Consider the following 19,940-nt stretch of genomic DNA (forward strand, 5'->3'; position numbering starts at 1 on the left):
TATCAGTACTCTGATAAGGTTACTCCAAGTGATAACTGTTCTCCCCTGAATTTATTGCATTTTAGATTCTTGTAAGCTGCCTTCAGGTTTTCACTTCTTGGTCCTAGTGCTTGGCTAGACTGTAGTAATATAGTTTTATTTCTTCTAACAAGTCTGTCATAGAGATGTAGGACTGGAATTTCCTAAACCAGCAGTGACGTACTCAGTGATGTGGAAAAATATGACTAGTATCTTACAGTTTTAATGGAACCCTCATTATGTCATTGCAGAAATTAATGGGGTTTTTGCATCTTAAAATCTGCATTTGGTTTTCCTTCCTCCATCACAAAAAAGATATAGTAGGAGAAGAAAAACTAATGAGAAGGACAGCCTGTGTGGTCAGAGAAATAGGAAGGAGTCTAAACTATGCTAGTATTAGTCAATCTGAAAAAGTGAAATAAGTAAGAGAAGATGTTGGAAATCTGTGACATTGTGAATGGTATGCAGAAGGTGAATAAGGACTATTTATTTTTTCACCCTTAAAATAACATTAATTAGGGTGCTCAATGAAATTAATCGAGTATAAAGTGCAAGAAAGGAAGCACTACTTTATGTAGCACATCACAGTACTGTGGTGTTCACTGGCATAGGACCAGTGTGGAGGTCTTGAAGGGACTGGGCAGTTTAGTGGATGCTGTTCTTCTACCCTGGGAAATCCATGATTTCTAGAAGCCAAGGGGGCTAGTCAGGGGAAAGATTTCTCTATTTACATGCCATCTGTTTGGTAAGACAGAGATTAATGAGTAAAATGGACTTTTGGTCCAAGTATGCCATTACCTCTATTCTCTCAGGCTACTGAGTTTGTTTACCTGCTGTGGGAAGTGGTCAGTCCTTTGGCCCCTTGTTTACTTCAGCATTACTGCTTGCGTTACCAGACATCAGCCTGAAGGCTCAGGAGCTGTCAGGCAGGTTCAGCTGTCACTGCCAGCACTGCAAAACCTCACGCTGATTTTGGCTGGCGGCAGGTTAGTCTGGAACATTGGTGGGGATGGTATTGTCTTGCAGTGGCATGTGGTATGTCAGTGTGAGCAGCCTGGGATTCTGTTGATGCTTCTTGACCTATTCTATTTACTTATACAGCTATTTACATAGTTGCAGAGGTGTAATTCTCCTATCATGTGTCAAGGTCTTTTGGATGATAAACTGATTGACCTCTTTGTCATACTCCTTCAATAGTTGCTTTCCAAATTATTCCTAGGTAACTCTTTTTTGTAAGGTTTCCCATAGCATTGCAAAATGAAATATGAACAGTCTGCTAGGAAACTGAGTTAGGTATAAATATATCAATAAGGGCAGAAAAATCCCTATTTTAAACCTATCTGTTTTCAGTAGGCCTGTATTTTCTTGCCTGTTCTCACTTGGCATTCTTCTTCTTATTGCTTATTAATTTTACTATTTTTATATAATTCTTACTTTACATGTTTCCTGAAATCACAGAGAGGTTCAGTCCACCCACTCTGCCCTTTTCCTAAAAATGCAGTGTGATCAAATTTGCATCAACACCTAGTCAGTTCTCATGGCTGTACAATCCCATCTTCAGTGTACGTGCAGTGCAGGAAAACTTGGGAGGCAGAACTGTGAGTCACTTCACCACTAAGCAAATGTCCAAGTTCAAAAAGTAGCCAGTGGCATTAATTTTAAAGCCTGTGGAGAGGTGCAGCTCTTCCATCTAGTTCTGTCTGAAAGAAGTGTGGTTACCAAGGACTCCATCGTGCCTGCATGTGCTCTGGGTGCCCTTGGGACTACTACTAGAGCTAACTGCCTTCAGATCAAGTCAGAAAATGTTTGGCTTCCTGAAGGAAAAATGAGAGAGAATAAGGGAACTGGGGAAATAGTATATTGTGGTGGTTTGTTTGCTTTGCCAGGCTTTCCACCCACTCCGCTGTAACCATTCATGTAGAGCATAATTTGTGACCTTGGCTTCGCTACATGTACAGTAAGTGGGGTTAGCAGTACCTGTTAGATTTAATGGATTTATTGGAATTTTTTCCTCTGAAGTTCTGAATTTTTTAATTTATGATTTTAAATCTGTATATGTACAATTAAAAACATAGACTAGTTAAGACTTTCCACTATTTGAAGTGATAGGATGTGGTTTGGAATTGCCAAAGCCTGCCAAGTCAGTGTCCAGAACCCCTTGCTGGTGGGATTTAAAAAAAAACAAAGGGGGGGGTGGGGTGGGGTGGCAGGGCAGAATGTCCAAACAAGAAGTGTCAGAATTTGGTTCAGAAGACAGGTTCACAGACTGTGACTGCTTTTAGCCTTTAGCTAAACAGGCTATATAACATGTATTCTTGCACATAGATGTGAAAGAAAAGCAAGTTGTCTAATTGTTGGGTTTATTTAGGATTTATTAACCTTTATTGGCAAAAGAAGGACCATTTTATATTTAGTCTAAATGTGGCTTGTCCTCTGAACTTTTTCTCTTCTACTTGTCTGTACAGTTTTGGGTTTTCAACTATGTGTGAGTATCTAACTCACTCTTTTGTATTGCACCATGGCGTGTTGGGGACCCTACTAAACAAACAGACCCACATTCCTGTCGGCCAAGAACTAGAGCGTACTTCAGGTTATAACTTTTCACTGGATAGTATTTCTTAATCTCCAAACTTTGCAGCCTGTGCAATTAGGAGGACCTGAAAAATCCAGTGTATTTCACAAGGGAGGTGGGGAGAGAGATGAGGGAGAGAGGAACATCCCCTCCCAGGTAGGAAGCTGTAGAGGAGAAAGTTGTCCATACTGCTAGAGTATTTTGTGGTCTTCTTGTGCCACGGTGGCATGGTGGTTGCTGTCCTGGTCAGCTCTCAGTCGCCATCCCGCCTTCCAAAGACAAAGCTTTGGAACAAAAATGTTTAGCTAATACCAAACATCATAAGCCTTGCAGAGAAACTGCTTTTACTGCATATTGTTATTTCTCACATACACACACAGACTTAACTGTTTCACATTCAGCAGGTACAAAATCTTTTTTCTCTCTCTGTACATCTCTCTGGGCTACTTCATTTTTATTGCCCCCACCCACACCAAGGTCTTAACCAATGCATGTCTCGTTAGTATGAAATAGTTGTTCTTAACTGTTTCCTGACTTGTGTGCTGTTTCAGAGCTAAGCAGGAGTTAATACATCTGAAAACTTAGCTACTTTTTCCAGCTAGACCAAATGATTTACTAGAAGATGAAGCCTACCTGTAAACCTTTCTTGTCTCTCTCCAGTGATAGGTCGCAGGCAGCTTAGGTAGTTTGCCTGCATGGGTATGATACATAGTTCTAGTTATCCTGGAGTAGTTGAAGTGGCATCTCCTGAGTAGTGCAAAATAGCGTGAACTCACTCGTTGTTAGTTGAGGGAGTTTCTTCAGGCAGGATAGTGTCCATATTGGCAGCTGTACATAAATAATGGATTAAGGAAACATCCAGTATTTGCCACTTCTTTGTCTGTCGTAATGGCATTGTGTTTCTGATGGTTTAATACTATGCCCTGCTAACGTTGTCGTTACCGGTTTTTCCATCCTTCACCATAGACTGCTTTGACTTTCATCTGAGGAAGATGGTGTGACAATGGGGGAAGTACAACTGGTCAGAAAAAGGCAGCAAGAATGCTAATTTTAAAAGTGGTACTGTGTGTCTCCAGTCTCGGAGATGAAATGTCTGAGTGATGTTCCAAAATGCTAACAGGGAAAAGCCAGCATCTTCCTGACCTTCTCTTCCTACTTCTGCCCTTCATGCCACATGTACTATCCACATGCACTTAAACTGTGTGTGTTTAGTCCCTGTATGCTTTCCACCTCTACTGTCCGGTGGGAAGAACGCCTTTGCTGTCTGTCGTATCACTCACCATGGCACTTCTCACGACCGCATCCCTGGCAGGTAGTGGGTGAGGTGCGCCGGCATAACGCCCGGGTGTATCTTCAGGGCTCTCGTGAGCCTCTCGTGACTGAAGGAGACGGTCTCTGACCGTGTAGCCTCTGGAAGACGCCGAGGCAGCCCCCAGCATTAATCTCGCTGTGGAAACGGGTGGGCAGAAGGCTCAGGTGCAGCGTGCTTGTGGGCCCCTCCTTTCTTCTTGTGTACATTACAGTGGGGCAGGCACGTCCTCGCCCTTCTTTTTACTACCTGCCTCTGGCTCTCTGGAAATAGCAAAGGCTGCAGCAAAGCCTGAATGCGAGCCAGAAGCCCTGCGCTGCCATTCCCCATCCTTTCCTCCCCGATCTCCTTCCAGAGCTGCCGGCTTGGGCTGTGGGAACGCTCCCCCCAGGAGGGCAGCGTCTCCCTGCCCCTGGCCCCGGCTGCTGGTTTTGCTGGGCCTGGCCCTGCCTTGCCATCTCGCCTCTCCCCATCTCAGCTGGGCTGCAGCACCCTGACGGAGGCAGCAGGACTTTTCCGAGGGGCCGGGACCAAGCAGGCTGGACAAGCGGGGCAACCATGCGCGGCCTCTCTGCATCCCGGCCCCGCTCGTGGAGCTGGGGCTGCGTGTCACCCTCGCCTCCGCCAGGTACGTGGGTCCGGGGGGTGAGCCTCGTGGGGCTGGGGCTGGCTGGGCAGCTGGCGTCCACCTCGATCCTTGGCTTCCCTCACCCTCTGCTCTGGTAGGAACTGGAAATAGCTACCCTGCTCACGCTGCTGAGAGCCTTTCGGGTCCTGCAAGGGTTTCTGCAAGTGCAGTGAGTTTTACGTACTGCAGCTGACGGAAAATGTCTTCTGAACAAGCTTTTTATGCTTTCTGATGCTTGACTGTGTACCGTATGTGTGCGTTATTGCAGAACTCTTGCCATGCTTTTACCCTCAGAGTTTAAAATTTGACGTGCTGGTGGTGAAGTGGTGGTTAACCAGTATTTGTTGTGGTTGCAGCGATGCAGTAGCAGCACATACATTCATCTGCTGGTTTCTACCCCAGCCTTGACAGCAGCTCGTCACACAAAGTGCTTGTATCTGACAGGTGAATGCATAGGAATCACAGAGAAAAACATGGGAGCAGTTCTGAGTTGATATGGTATCGTGTATACATTACTCTTGCGGAGTTCCTGAATGATTACTAAACCTGCTGTACTTGATGAAGTTTTGCTTGTCTTGCAATGCAATTTTAAGGCCTAACAGATATTTTTGATGTGTTCTCTTGTTCCTCTTCACAGCTGCGATTTGCACATCCTGTAGATCTTTTTCAAAACATGTTGATAGGTGAACATCTTGAAAGTCAATTACTTGAATAATTTTTTTTTCTCTTTAGATGACAATCAAAACAAAAGCAATGAAAAGAAAGAGAAAAAAATGGTTTCTCAGAAACCCCATGGTACCATAGAATATACTGTAAGTATTGCTGTGTGGTTTGTTCCTGTCTGGGTTTTGAAAGTGGAGTTGTTGAGGCCGACAGGGAGCCAGTGGCACAAAGCTCAAAGCAGTGAATACTGGCTGCAGTTTGTACTTATCTCAATAAGGATTGCTCCAAATATCGTTGTATGGGGAGAGCTAGGCTCACATCCTGAACCACTGTTCAACCCAGGTCTTCTGCCTCTTCTCACAGCTGACAGTTCTATTTTTACTTCTCCACTGTGGCTCTTTAGTAGAGAGTCGGTTTTGTTATTCTGAAAAATACTTCTATTCCACAGCATTGCTTAGGTCATCAAGTGGTTGGCCTATGCTCAGTCTCAAGATGATGTGAGACCCCTTTCTCTAAGCCGGAGCAGGGCAGCAGTGTGCTGCTGTGGCAGCTCAGAGGACTAGTTCTGCCCAAAACGTCTTTGTGTGAGCCAGCCAGGTCCCTGAACGGGGGCTGCACCCCTCTCTCTGTCATGCAGAGTGACTGTGGAAGGCGAGCGTCCCAGCTGGGAACTGCACAAATGCCTGGTGTGCTGTGACTGCTGAAGGTGTAATGAACTTTCCAGTGTGTGTCCTTTCCCCAGTTGTCAGACCAGTTCGAAATAAGGTGGTGCTGCTTTAAAGTTTTGTGAGAAAAGGAGAGGGACATCTGTAACACCTCTCCATTTTATCTACTGTATAGTATGAGAGAATATTTTTTTCTTTTTATTGATACTGGCTTATCATGTAAGCTATTAAACAGAGGGTGTGTTGAGATGGTAAAATTTACTCTCTGCAAACAGTCTGTTAGATGGTTTTAGTTCAGCTAGTGTGCTGAATGTGTTCACTGTGGTATCTTAAGCTTCAACTCTTTCTTCAGGCTGGAAATCAGGACACCATAAACAGCATAGCATTAAAGTTTAACATCACCCCAAACAAGCTTGTGGAGCTCAATAAGCTTTTCACGCAGACGATTGTGCCAGGCCAGGTAAATCTTTTATGTTTTTTTAATACCTGAAACCTGATTATTTGCTATGTATTTAAAAGCTTTTTACTACTTTCACATATCTTTTAGGTACTTGGATACAAGGATAATGGACAGTAATTTAAATCCCTCAAAGGGGAACTCACTAGATCGTTACCTGGAGTGCGGGGGGGAGCTTTGTAATTGCCATATCTGACTCTTGTTATTTATTTACTGGCACTAAAGCTTAAAGATGACTGGGAAGCTCAAGAGGGTAAAGTAGCTGTTGCAAGAGAGTTGAGTTCTTGGGAAGCCTAGATAAATGCTATATATAATACATTAAAGCATTAGAGAGTTAGATACAGTAATTGAAATGGCTCTTTGCTGTTACGTTGGGGATGAGTCAGTCTTCTGTAAGATGAGAAATAAATGGAGATAGACTGTTTTGGGGAGAGTCAAGTAATGGAAATGCAAATGTGAAGGCTAACACCTGGTTCATGAAGAGCAGAGCTCTACTTCTGCTTCACAGACATTAAAAGATTGAAGTGTCCTGATCTGCACATGGGGAAACTGAGGCACAAAGAGATGGTGTGACTTGCCTAAGAATACCCAGCAGACAAAAGCTGGGATAAGGAAAATGGTTTTATTTTTCTGAACATTTTTAGTTTAAAACTAAACTGTGAACATTTTTTTAACTATAGAAGTATCTATCTTTGCTCTGACACTTGCAACAAATGACTCTGTTTTTATTGGGGTGGAGGTCCAAAGCTGTACTGCAATTTTAATGCTGCTGTACTAAAAGTCTGGGATGTTCACTGTGAGGGAATATGAAAATTCAAACAGAGCATTTTATTTCTATATACACTTGTATTTGTGTAAGTTGTTCTTTTTTCTTTTAAATGTAGTACATGATGCTAAAATGCTGGTTCATATAAAGAATATTTTCTTAAACTTGGAGAGGCAAGTATGTTTTTGGAAACAGACAACCTATAGTGGAGTGTTATAAACTTCTAGCACTAAAAATCCCCCATCTTCAGCAGTGGCCTTCTCTTTAGGCCAGAGTTTCGTGTTAGAAGTTAATGACTATTAATAGTCATTTTACAGTTACTGTTTCTGTAGTTGTGATAGTCGCACAACAACCCAGGATTGTAAATTTGGGGGGAAAAAAAAGAGGAGGTTCTCATTCTATGGAAAATGTTTTATTTTCTTGCCTGTGCTGCAAAACAAAATGTAGAGGTAGATCCTGTGATTAATTAGACCTGCACGTGCCCCACCATCACCACCTATGAAGAAGGACTCTAGAATAAGTAGTTGTTAAGGAGTGCATTGCAATCACGAGCGATCCATATTGGGTTGTCTTTCTAGTAGAACGTAGTATTTATAGTGAATTACTTTTTAAAGCTTGTGTCTCACTGTTTTGACATACATGTTTGTATTTAGATTCTCTTTGTGCCAGAGACAAGCGCTGCAAGGCTGTCTTCTTTCAGTCCTGGTGCTCCCGTTTCTCCTTCATCATCAGATGCTGAATATGATAAACTCCCTGTAAGTCAAACATTGGTTCACCGTTCACAAAATAATTTCTGATTCTGAAGCTGAGATTCAAGGCTGTGTAAATAACAGGTTTTTGAGGTTACAGTTCAGACCTTGTCTGTAGTGTATTGAGTAACATTGATTTACTGTACTACAAAATTTACCATCTCTTTAAAGATATTCCAAATTAAGGGAATTCTGAGTGTAGAAACCCAGTACAAGTTCTGTTGGGCCCAGATTCTATCAAAGCAGTTGAAAATGGTATAGTGTATAGTTTTTAAAGAGCAGAAAGTTAAATATGAAGAATTATTTAGTGTTTCACCCTGGAGATTTCTATGCTGCTCTGCAGTCCGGAGCCTTGATCCTGCATTGGGATCCTTGACCACAGAGGCTGTTAATTTAGTCTGAGCAGTCAGTTTCTTTTTAGTTAAGCGTATTATGGTGGTACCCATATATAGACTTGTCTTATATGGACAAGGTTGAGGGATTTCATCTTTGTGAAAGGCCTTGGAATAGCTGATCTTTCATCTTCCATAGAAGGGTGATTGGCCATGATGATTTTACATAGTCGTTTTAGGCAGTTTAGCTGTCCACCTGCTGATGTTAAAGCAATTAGACATTTCAAATTTCAAAAGGAAAGTGGAGAGAAGCCTGGAGTGAATAACTGTGTTTAACCTTAGTTTTATGCCTGTGTGCCACCTGCATGGGGAATCACACCAGTGCGCTGCGTGCAGAAGCCTTCAGTGTAGGTGAGGTGGCAGTACTGGCCCTCTGTTAATGAGAGTACCTCATTAGGAAGGAGAGCTGGCTTGCCTTGGCATTTTTTAATTTCTTGCCTATTATTTGTATGGAGGTTTATTATAATGTTATGAGGTTTTTCTTCCATACAGGATACTGCAAGAAGTGTACATACATACATGACCACCATTTTTCCTCCTTAAGCAAAAGGAAAATAGTTGGTCAAGCCTGGCCTTTTAGTTGCCCAAAATCTAAAAGCATATGATTCTGGTGCTGTTGCTCTGCACTGAACTTTTTCTTTTTTAAGGATGCTGATTTGGCAAGAAAGGCCTTCAAACCAGTTGAGAGAGTCCTGTCTTCTACTTCAGAAGAGGATGAGCCTGTGGTTGTTAAATTTTTAAAAATGAATTGTCGTTACTTCACAGATGGTAAGGTAGGTGAAACCTGGCTTTTGGGCATTGTTTGAGATTCTTTAAAAGCAAAATCTGTTTGGCCAAGTAAAAGATGAATACTGAGGGAGTCAAACGTGCTCCATGTTTCTGAAGAACATAAATGTTATGGTGGCTTTATCTATCACTGCTGTGTTTATTGGTACCATGGTAATATGCTGTATCATTTTGTTCTTTCAATTGTTTAATCTGTTATGATAATTGCTTTATGAAAGAATAGCTCTTCTACCCATCTTCATTCCCTTACCATGTCATACCAGAATTATCTGTTTAAGAGTGTATTGCTAGATACACAGAGAAAACTGCACTTTAGAGTTAAGACGTGTCAAGATTAGTTGTCCAGTTCCATCAAATTGTGCAACAGCTTTATAAAACGAGCACATGCCTATTTCATTTATGACTTTAAGCTAAATTTTAACTGTTTCCAAAGCAGTGTTTCCAAATATGTCCATCTTGCTTCTGCACTTGCTAATGAATGTTATGCAAACCCTAATAAAAAGATAAATATTGCATGATACAACCTTTATTTTTTTCTTTCTTCTTGCAAGCATTCTTCTAACATATGTGTTCCCACTGGGACTGCAACCCTAAATTTTACAGCAGCTGTTTTAGAAGTGAAGGCACAAAACTTGGGCAGTATTTTAACCCTCTTCTTCTCAAGGTTACAAGACACTCTCTTCTTGAACTGTCTACTTTGATTTATCTGCTCTTGTTGACTGGTTTCAGTTAAATGTCTGCATGTTTGGATTTTCAAGTTCTCTGGAATTTATAGCCCTGGAGATGCTAACCATTGTAGTTTAAACATATTTTTCCTTTAGTCCTGACTTTTGTAAGATGGATGTGTTTACAGCTACGGTTTTTGGCTTCTTTTCGCATCGAGTGGATGTAGACTGTATTTAACCACTCTGCAATTTTTCAGTCTGCTATTTTGTAGAAAGTAATAAAGGACTACTTGATGTCTCGCATGTAAATTAGGGCAATACTGTGGCTTTGTTATGTGGTGCTTGCTAGGTGCAGAGGATACAGATTGCCAATTTTATGGCTGCAGGACTGAAAAAGTAATTTGCAGTCAGAACAATCAAAAGGGGGATGGCTTCTTTGCCAGTGTAGCTAAAATCCCTTGTTGCCTTGCTTCCTGCAGTGGCTGGGTAGGAAGTACAGCCTACTGATATATTGCTCTTCTAGTTAACTAGAGTTACGTACCTGTGGGAGAAGCCTCTGCACTTGATTTTGATTTTTTTCATCCAAACACAAACCAGGCACGTGTACATCAGTCATACAGGAGAAACAAATGGGAAATACATACAGACATTGCTTTCCAAAGGCGCAGGCACACATGCACTCACTCACCAGTGCCAAGCCATCAGCTTGGCATCTCCCCGATTTGAAAAAAAACAAACCAAGCTTGTGGTCCTTTACCTGCCTATTTGTTAGCCTTCCTTGGCTTGCCTTGCAGATGACCTTGGATAATTAATAGTACCTACAGTGTAGGTCATTCCTGTTGATCAGTGGCTCCTATTTGTCAGATGTTGTGATTTATGCACAGCTTCTGAGTTGGTCTGGTGACTTTTGTAGCTTGTCTGGAAGAGAGGGTGCAGGAGCAAGACAATGGAAATCTCCTTTGTAAACCTTGAAAAATGTCAGTTGCCATGGGTTGGATGCTGAATAATGGCTGATGTGTTATCAAATTCATGGCTAGAGCACGTTTTGAAGAATTAAATATGTCTTCTACAGCTGTGCAAAATCTGCTTGAATCAGTGGTAGAAGCTGCTTCTAGATCAAGGAGAAGCTGTTTCATATCAAGTCCCTATATAAAGAAGTTTTTTGCATGTACCTCTGGTAGAGTATATCATGGGGACCTATAATCTGGCTTAGCATACTAACCTTGACATTTCCATGAGTAAGACTGCCTTCAGGTGTGCTGGCTGCATATAAATTCATGTATCAAATGAAGGTGGCTGTATCTAGAATAAAAGGAACCTTTTTTTTTTTTTTTTTTTTTTAAAATCCAATACTCTGTTTGGTCTGAGGTTTGATTGATTAACAATCTGCAGTTTTAGCTTGTAGCAGCCAGCACTGAAAGTTGAATAGTTTGGGTGTTCTTCCTTATCAGTCAGGAACTTTGGTGTTCTAAGCCATTTTTTAATTTGCTCTCGTTATAATGTCAGATTTGATGCAATTGGAAACCAAAATGTTTTGTTAGCAAACATTGCATGATGGGGTATAAAGAGGCACAAGAGAGTTTTTTTCTTTTTAGGATAGTTGCCTAAAATCCAATACCAAATGATAAGTGAATTACATGTGATCTTCTAACTCTTCCTTCTCCTATTTTAGGGTGTAGTTGGAGGAGTCATGATAGTAACTCCCAACAATATCATGTTTGACCCACATAAGTCTGATCCTCTGGTAATTGAGAATGGCTGTGAAGAATATGGACTCATCTGCCCCATGGAGGAGGTTGTCTCAATAGCTCTCTACAATGACATCTCTCACATGAAGATTAAAGATGCGTTGCCATCGTAAGGACTGCTCTTCCCTGAACCTATGTTTACAGATTTTCAGTAAGGGCCATGGAAAAAGAGGTGGGGGAATGGAGGGGAAGAGTTTTAATGCAGCAGAATAAAACAAGTCAGGGGAGGAAGGTGCCAGCAAAGGAGTGATTCACTTGTGTTGGTCTTCCGCTTTCTTTTTAGAACACCAGTGGCGGTAAAGAGAAATGGGTCATGAATATGAGAACCAAAGTGCAAAGGAGGCCAGTAAAAAACAGTAATTAAAAGCCCTGGTGGCGTGCCATGGTTGGGCTCTTGCACTGAGCCATCTCTAGGGTTATTTCAGTGGAAGTGAAGAGGGTTAGATTTGGATCATTTGTTGTGTTACCATGACTGTTCTGAGAGGAGTATTTAAAATTTATGAAGATAACGGCACCTTAACTGCCATCTTCAGGACTTACAGAAACACCAGTCTGTGGAATACTTTCACTTCAGAACCAGAAATGCATTGATAGTTATAATTTATAATACATAATAGATTTTCTGGGGTTTGCTACTCTCTTTTATGCATAGTCTAGGCACTGCTTACATATTTGTTCTAAGCAAGGTTTTGTCCTTACAGGCAACACCTGTTGATCAGTGAAATTCATCTACTTGCCTCCATTTTCTCATTTAAAGAAAAACTTTCCGGATACTTGTTACACTTATTAGTAGAGTGTTTAGTAACTTCTTAGTAGCTTTTAAGTGATGACATTCTCATATTCTCATTCACCTCAGACCTTTTAGCAGCGATGAAGAGCTCAAGTGGTATGCTGTTAGGTTTTTAAGAATTTTCCATTTTGAAATGTTTTCTGATTGTCCTGCTTTAAAAAGAAATCTTTGGAGAAGTCTGCATTCAAACAGTACATTTGAGTAATGTAGAAGAAGAAAAGAAAAAAACCTCTCTGTTGTCTGTTACTGTTTTGCAGTAAACATGTTCAAACAGGGTACGGCTTATCTCCGATTTGCTTTCTTCACAAAAATACATTTGTACTGACTAGGGAAGCACGGGTGGTTGTAGAGGTTGACTCATTGTCAGGTGCGGGAAATAACAATATTAATATGGTATGAATGAAATTCCAGCAGCTAAATACATGTCCTGTGGTTTTTTAGTTACTGAACTTCTGATGACTTGCACATTTTTATTACATGTGTACCATTTCTTCACCCATGTGGCATATTCTGCCAATGGTTTACTCATTTTATTTCCATATTATCCTTTCTGCATTTTTCTTCGTTTTCTTTAAAGTTGCTTATTTCCACTGATGTATGTTTATTTTGGAGAAGGTAATTTTTCATTGAGTTTCAGAGCTTAAGTTAAGTTGGTATATTATTTAGTTTTTCTTTTCCTTTTTTTTTTTCTGTTTCCATTTTGCTTTTAACATCCTATGTACATCCATCATTTTCCCTGACAGTGACATACCAAAGGATCTTTGTCCTCTGTACAGGCCAGGAGAATGGGAAGACCTATCCTGTGAGAAAGATATCAATCCTTTCAGCAAATTCAAATCCCTTAGCAAGGAAAAGAGGCAGCAGAATGGGGATCCATCCATTGCTCTGGGTGCCAAACAGATAAAGCCTTCAGATGAGGAAAAGTCTGCTGATTTTGAAGTTCTTCAGTCATCTGAGAGTACAGGCTCAATCAAATCAAAGTCACTGGAATTTCCCAGCAACATCACTGCCACTGAACATTTGGACAAGTTTGCTGTGGATCCATGTGCCAGAGAGCCTTCTGGGGAAAAAAATGCTTCAGATATCAAAACCAAAGAAAAATCCCATTTGGGAGAAAGAGAGGATGACTTCATTGAGCTGGAAAAGATGTCATCTCATATGGATAGAGGGTTGGACAGGAAAATCTCAGTAATGGAAGGCTTGCTGGCTGACCCCAGGGAGTTGGGGAGAACTAAGCAGCAGGTAACCAAACCCACTACAGAAGTCCAGGAGCACTTGACAGTTGATTCCTTGGAAAAAAAGGACAGTGTTGAACCTAAAGCTGACTTAGACTTAGAGCTGTGTGAAAAGCAAGATGTTATTCCAGAAGTAAACAAATGTGTCAGTTCCCCGACAGGTAAGGTGGAGACTGCATTGGACACTAAGAAAGAGCTAGAGAAAGATAAACTTATTGAATTTTACCTCAATAAAGATGGGAATGGGTCTCAGTCATCTGAAGACTTACACAAGGCTGAAATCCAGAAAGGTGAAAACAATAAAGCAATTGGCATAGACCTTACACTTAGCTGTTCAAAGTCCCAAGCTAATGAAGTCCATACAGTTAAAAGTATGGAGCTTGATTCCTGCTGTGTTGAAAGGAAAGCACCTTCATTAGAAATCAGCTCAGCAGCAGCAGAGGAAAAGGATCTGAAAGAGTCTGTGGACTCTTCATTAGTACCAGCCATAGACAAGACCTGTCAAGAAACACAGTTAGACAATCAATCAGAAATCAGACTGTGGCTGCTGCAGAAAATTCAAGTGCCAATTGAAGGTAGGTCTCTGGTTATCCTTGTTTCCTCTGAGACTTGGACAGCATTATGACGGTAACCTTTGAATTGATAGCCTTCTGCTCTAAATTCCCTCTTTCTATAATACCTGGTCCTTTTTTTTTTTTTTTAATTCTCATATATTATATTTTTATATTATCTGCTATTTAGAAGAAAAAAAATACTTTCAAATTCCCTAAGCTTCTAGTTTAATAAGTAGCTTGTGTGCTCTTTCCATATTCAGTGATCACTGTTTGTATAATCTTCACCTCTGTTTACTGGCTTTAAGAAGGATAGCGAAATGTCATCCAGTTGCAGTATTGACAGGGACACTTCATGGCCTAGGAATTGTCACTCTGTGTTGGTAACTTTTGTTGCTTCAGTGAAGTCTGTCAGTGTATTTCTGATACTATCCAAAGTAGTAGTGCATTGCTGTAAAGGGAGGTACCAAAGTATACTTGACAGTATTTGCATCTGTCTTGTGTGTCTCGTGCTATGGAAACCCTTAAAGAAGTGATAAACAGGAATATATGTAGAGTCTTACTGACTGATCATGTTGTCCTGATTGGTCTGATTGGGTTATCATAAATAAAATTCAGGCTGTTACTGGAAAGCATATAACAAAGTGAAATCTCAGTTTAGATAGCGTGTACACATATTACTACTTCTACCTCAGCCCAGTGCCTTTAAGCACTAGTCCATCCTGGAGCGCTGATGCTCCTCTCTTGGTAGTTTAATGAACCAGTAGACATACCCTTGATTCATAACAGGTGGTGGGGGATGATAAGAGTGGAAGTCTTTACTTTAAAAACAGTTGTTCTTAAAATGATTTTTCCTTTCTTTTGGAAGGGTTTATATCTCACTAGTTGTATTTGGTGGTCATTCTCATTGGGAGAGAAAAAAAAAAAAAAAATGACTGTATACGTACTCCTAAAGTGAATGGGGCAACTTCAGTGTGATTGAGGCCATAGTTTAATAAGCAATTTTTTTGTCGCACTAGCAGTTTAAGGAACTTTTACTGCTCTTATGCTTGACCTTGTCTTGTGCAGATAGAAGGTGTTTGTATGGCTGTCTGTCAGAGTTGAGGAACTGATCGGGCTTTGTGTGTCTGTGTGTGTGTGTGCAGGGTTACCCTTTGACGGGATGGGTTTCCTGGACCCTGTCAAACGCTGTCCCCTTTATTTGCCCGCTTCGTGTTGCAGTTTGCACCCACCCTGATCATCTTACTGATTTGCTTTACAGGGCTGTTCTGTACATAGCTGTACAGCTGAGGGGGATACAGGCTGTGACAAAATGGGAATAAATGGCCACAGTTTAGGATGAACAAGGATTTATTAAACCAGTTTTGCTATTGAATGACATATCAGGTTTAATTCTGTGTACGGTGCCTCTGAGTATTCCTTTGCACAAGATTGTTAATCTTTGTGACAGTGTTTTATCAGCTGCAGTATTTGTATTTTCCTGTAAGCAGCCCATTTCTTTTGTCTCTCATTCAGATATGCTTCCTTCAAAAGAGGAGAAGAGCAAGACTCCTCCAATGTTTCTGTGCATTAAAGTAGGCAAGCCCATGAGAAAGTCCTTTGCGTCTCAGAGCACCACCATGTCTCAACAGTTCAGCAAAAAGATAAAGCAACCAGAGTACTGGTTTGCTGTTCCTCGGGAAAGGTAAGCTGCAGTGCATAGCACGAAAACATGTTTGTCTCTTTTATTTTTTTAAAATGTCTAGTGCTTTCTGGAGTTGAATCTGACTTTTCCTACATGGTCCAAGGTGTGAAATGCAGCAAGGATGCTAAGATGGGGGGAGAGGGTTGCCATGCCAGAGAGAAAGCAGCGTTTGTTGCTGATCTAACATGGCTCCCAGGGGGAAGGAAAATGGGATCAGGTGCCATTTGGAAGATGAAGAGAGGGATATAAGTGCAGCTAACATATGATAAAAGCACTGGGGGATGATCTGGGTATTGGCTGTAGTCTAGCAGGTGAGGGAGAGGGGAAAAAGGGAGCAGTGGCAAGAGAGGCGAGGAATCCACTAAGGTGCCAGTGCTAAAAAATAGATATTTCACATGAGCAAAGGGCATGATGTGGAAAAGGGAGAAACTCCTAACTGAATGGGTGTGGCTGTTTCAGTCTTCAGGCCCATAAAAAAAGTCCTTTGTGATAAAATCCATTAAATGTTTTATGTGCCTGTAGGTGTGTATGTATGCATAAATAATACTACAGAGGGAAAAAAAAATAAAGGCCTGTGATTGTCCACATGAATCACCCAAGAATTTTCACTGGCTGTGAGGAATCAAATCCCTGGTCCTTCTTTTGTTAGAAGGCAGCTAGAGCAACTCTCCAGTCTGTTGATGAACCAAAATAGGGAAATCAGTGATCACACTTGTGGTGAATTAGATACCAGGAAGGAAGAATCTGAACTGGTGATCAATCTCAGAGGTGTCTCTTTAAGACGCAGGCAATGTTTTTCTTTTTTGTAATAATTTGTCAGAATATTTAATTTTATTTTCAGATTTGTAGCATGTGTGTTGATTTAAGTGTTTATTTCCTGTATTTTAGAAAAGAGTGTTTTGAGCAGACCGGTAGTGTGGAAGTTGCTGACCCAGGGGAGGAGGGGAAGAGGTTTAATCCAGCTGGAATGTGTCCATCGGGAGTGTAGCTGAAGATAGCTTTTGTTTTGCTTGCTATCTGCTGAACCCAGTCCTTGGCTCCTCAGGGATTGCAAAAGGGCGGGTTCAGAAAATTCTAGGTTGAAGCATGAGTAAATACTTCAAGGATTTGGAATGATGCTGTAATATAACACAAGGTCAGTTAGCTGCTTTGGGGATAGTGTATCTAGTGTTGAATAAAGCTGCTGAGCTGAACTGAGGTCGTCTCTGACTGTTGCTCTGTGCAACAGGTAAATCTATTAAGCTTCTTATCACAAACTTGGAAAACAGCTTCTCTGCTTGTCATTTTCTGAATAGTGAGGGGACCCAACCCATGTATAGACTGAAGTGTGGACAACTGGTTTATACTTCAGTTTTTAGAATGAGGAAGGAGTAATTTCTGCAGTGAGCTGTTGCCGCAGCGGTTGGCTGTGCTGGCTGACAGGCCAGATCTTTGCTCTTGGGACTGCTGTTCAGATCTTGATCAAAATTAGTGGTGAATGTAGTATAAAATTGGGTAATTTTGGTGCTATTCACGTGCGCCTGTTTCAACACCGCAGAGGTGCATAAAAGATCATGTAGAACTTGGGACAAAAATTAAATGCAAGACCCACTCCTTCACATTAATGCAAGACATCTCTCTGCCTAACAAGTCAGTGTTTTCTCCAAACTCTTGCACGCCTTCCCAAAGTAAAATGCATCGCTTCCTACCCTCTGGTGATATTCTTGCACCAGTATTGTTTAGTATATAATTATCAGTGTTGCATCTTGAGACTGCCATGGACGTAGGTCATTTGGGATAGCTTTGCAATGTATTTTTGGTACAATATATCAAAATAATTTACTAAGAATAAAAACATTTGGAATGCAATTTATAGTCATATATGAAAATATCAAGAATACCACTCTCGTCTCATTGGCCATAAAGAAGTATAAATAAAACACTTTCTTTCCAGTGCAGTCACAATAGCTTGTGTAGCATCTTAATGTTCCGTAGTAATTAAAAAAAAACACCAACAACAACCAAACCAAACCTGGATTGAGATTGTGAAAAGTAGGTGTGCATGTCTATGATCACTGTATAAGTTAAGTCTTCCTCTGATTTGCACTTAATTACGTTTTTCCATGGTTTCTTAGTGTTTGCTGTTAAAACAACTTCTGTCATCCATTGTGAAAATGGGTCCATTTTCAACCTGGGCCCCGTAGCCCACTGCTCCCAGCAGAGCTGCTTATCTGTCTGCAGACTGCTGCTGCTTTTCTGCCCTTGGCAGGCTGTGGGAAAGCCGTGCTGGGGGGAGGCATACTTATCTTTTAAAACTGTAATTTTTAAATTTTTTTTTTAATGGAAGCCTCTGGAAACATTATTAGTAGAGAGAGGAGAGTGTTAGGCTGATATTCTTTATAAAGGCTGTCAATAGTCTTAAGTCTCATTTGCCTTTTGTGGCTGCTATAGGTCTTCTCTCTTCCTACGTGGCTTCCCGGGTGCCAAGAGTGTCCTGGCGTGCGTCACCCCATGACCCACACAACGCAGCTGAGTTAATCAGTGACTATGCTTGATCACAGCAGCACTCACCTTAGCACGTAACGGGGGAGATGGGCATCTCGAGTTGCCTTATATAATAGATTACTCGGTCTAGGGCAGCTTCTGGTCGGGTTCAGCTGAGCAGAGAGGCACCCATGCTTTTGGACACCAATAAGGAGATTGATTCTTTTGCTGAGGAGTCTTGCAATGGGTATAGCTTACAGTATTAGAGGGTAAGTCTGTGCATGCTCTTGCTACATGGATTTATGCTTGAATGGTATGTAGATTATCCACCCTAGTGGATTTTGAGTAGTAGTATGTCAGTAATTATGTCACAGATATCCTCAAGGTCTTGCAGAGGAAAATGCCTTGCCCTGGAACAGATAGAGCTACGCAGAATTTCTTTGTTTATAAGCACATGTCCTAACAAATAATTTACTCATTTTAGCATTGACTAGTTCCTCAGTCAAGAATTAATTCTCATTGATTATCTACAATATAAATTCAGCAGACAGGCTTGGTTTATGAATGTATAATTTGCGTTGATGTTGATGTAAAAGACATTGCACTGGATCATGCTCCTGAGAGGGCATCCATTTTTTTGGAAGTTTCTTTTTGAGAGCAGGCAGATGTTCAAGGAGGAAAAGGAACAGGGGTTGAGCCTTGCTTCTCTTTTTCAATCTTAGCTTCCTGCCCAATTGATTATTTTGGTTTAGTCTGGGGAGTTGGGTGAGTTTTGGTTTGGTTTTTGTTACTGTTTCTGTGGGGTTTCCTTTTGTAGAGAAATATGTTGCTTGGTTGTGACTCCTGTTAGTATCTAGTGTGTAACACCCAGTAGTTAATATGGTTGAAGCTGAGATCTGGAAGAACTTGCAGTACAACTAGCTGGAGTCTATACCTACATGATGCTTCTGTGCACTTACGCAGGGCTTTCCATAAAGGGATGATGATTAAGATGGTCCTGAGGCTGGAGGATCACTCTTCCATGCTCCTGTTAGTGGAATGGAATAGGTAGTATAAAGCTTTGATTTAGGCTCCTTTTGAAGTAGCCTTCTACAAATAGAGTACTCCTAGACTCCTGATAAATAAGATATCAAACTATACAGATGAAACCTATGAAAACCCATTTGTATCTGTAGCTTAGTATCTTATAATGAGGGCTCATATAAGTTTATATAAGCTCACATAAGCATATGAGGGCTTGTGATACCTTAGCCCTCATAAGATTCATGAAGGATCATCATCATCATCTAGTCAGGCATGTTTATAACAAAGTCATAGGATTCCTTTGAATTAAGTACTGTTTCTAGGCCAGGAGCTGTGGTTGGACTTAGAGCCTTTGTACATGTATCACAGGATGCACAAACCCTCCCTCACCACCCAAACACTAATTTGGAAGTAGCACCGTTCCCACCTGTGACTGACCTGAAGATATTAATTTATGGAAAAGTGGTTTGCCTCTGCCATCAAAGTCTGATATTGCTGCCATTTCAACAGAAATGGTGGTGGTGATGATGTCACTTTGGGACCTCCTAAATTAAAGTGTGTCTTTTAGAAGAAAAATCATTTATGGTTCCCCCTCAAGAATCACCTGAAACTTGAGAAGTTGTCTGGTGTATTTTATTGATAATTGCCTTTGCTCTTTTTCAGTGCGCTATATACCTACTTTAATTTTTCTGGTTTCCGGTCCCTGGTTGTGGTTGTGTCTGTATTACCAGGATTCAGTTCTTATTGTATGCAATCACAGGGTATTTCTCTTGTAA

The 19,940-nt window shown here is 41.0% G+C and overlaps 1 protein-coding gene across 4 annotated transcripts in view; it reads left to right on the forward strand.

Moving 5' to 3' along the window:
• Window positions 1–19,940, forward strand: part of NCOA7 (nuclear receptor coactivator 7) — a 99,630-nt gene that overhangs the window by 64,642 nt on the left and 15,048 nt on the right. For 2 of the 4 annotated variants that reach the window (XM_075046884.1, XM_075046886.1), the window contains 7 exons: window positions 5,260–5,339; window positions 6,208–6,315; window positions 7,732–7,833; window positions 8,867–8,992; window positions 11,343–11,527; window positions 12,952–14,018; window positions 15,510–15,678. In XM_075046884.1, the coding sequence (XP_074902985.1) occupies window positions 5,260–5,339; window positions 6,208–6,315; window positions 7,732–7,833; window positions 8,867–8,992; window positions 11,343–11,527; window positions 12,952–14,018; window positions 15,510–15,678 (1,837 nt within the window). The remainder of the gene's footprint in view (window positions 1–5,259; window positions 5,340–6,207; window positions 6,316–7,731; window positions 7,834–8,866; window positions 8,993–11,342; window positions 11,528–12,951; window positions 14,019–15,509; window positions 15,679–19,940) is intronic. The other 2 variants (XM_075046888.1, XM_075046887.1) reach the window with 2 other exon arrangements.

Source organism: Buteo buteo, chromosome 15, assembly GCF_964188355.1.
Source record: "Buteo buteo chromosome 15, bButBut1.hap1.1, whole genome shotgun sequence".
In the NCBI taxonomy this organism is placed as follows: Eukaryota; Metazoa; Chordata; class Aves; order Accipitriformes; family Accipitridae; genus Buteo; species Buteo buteo.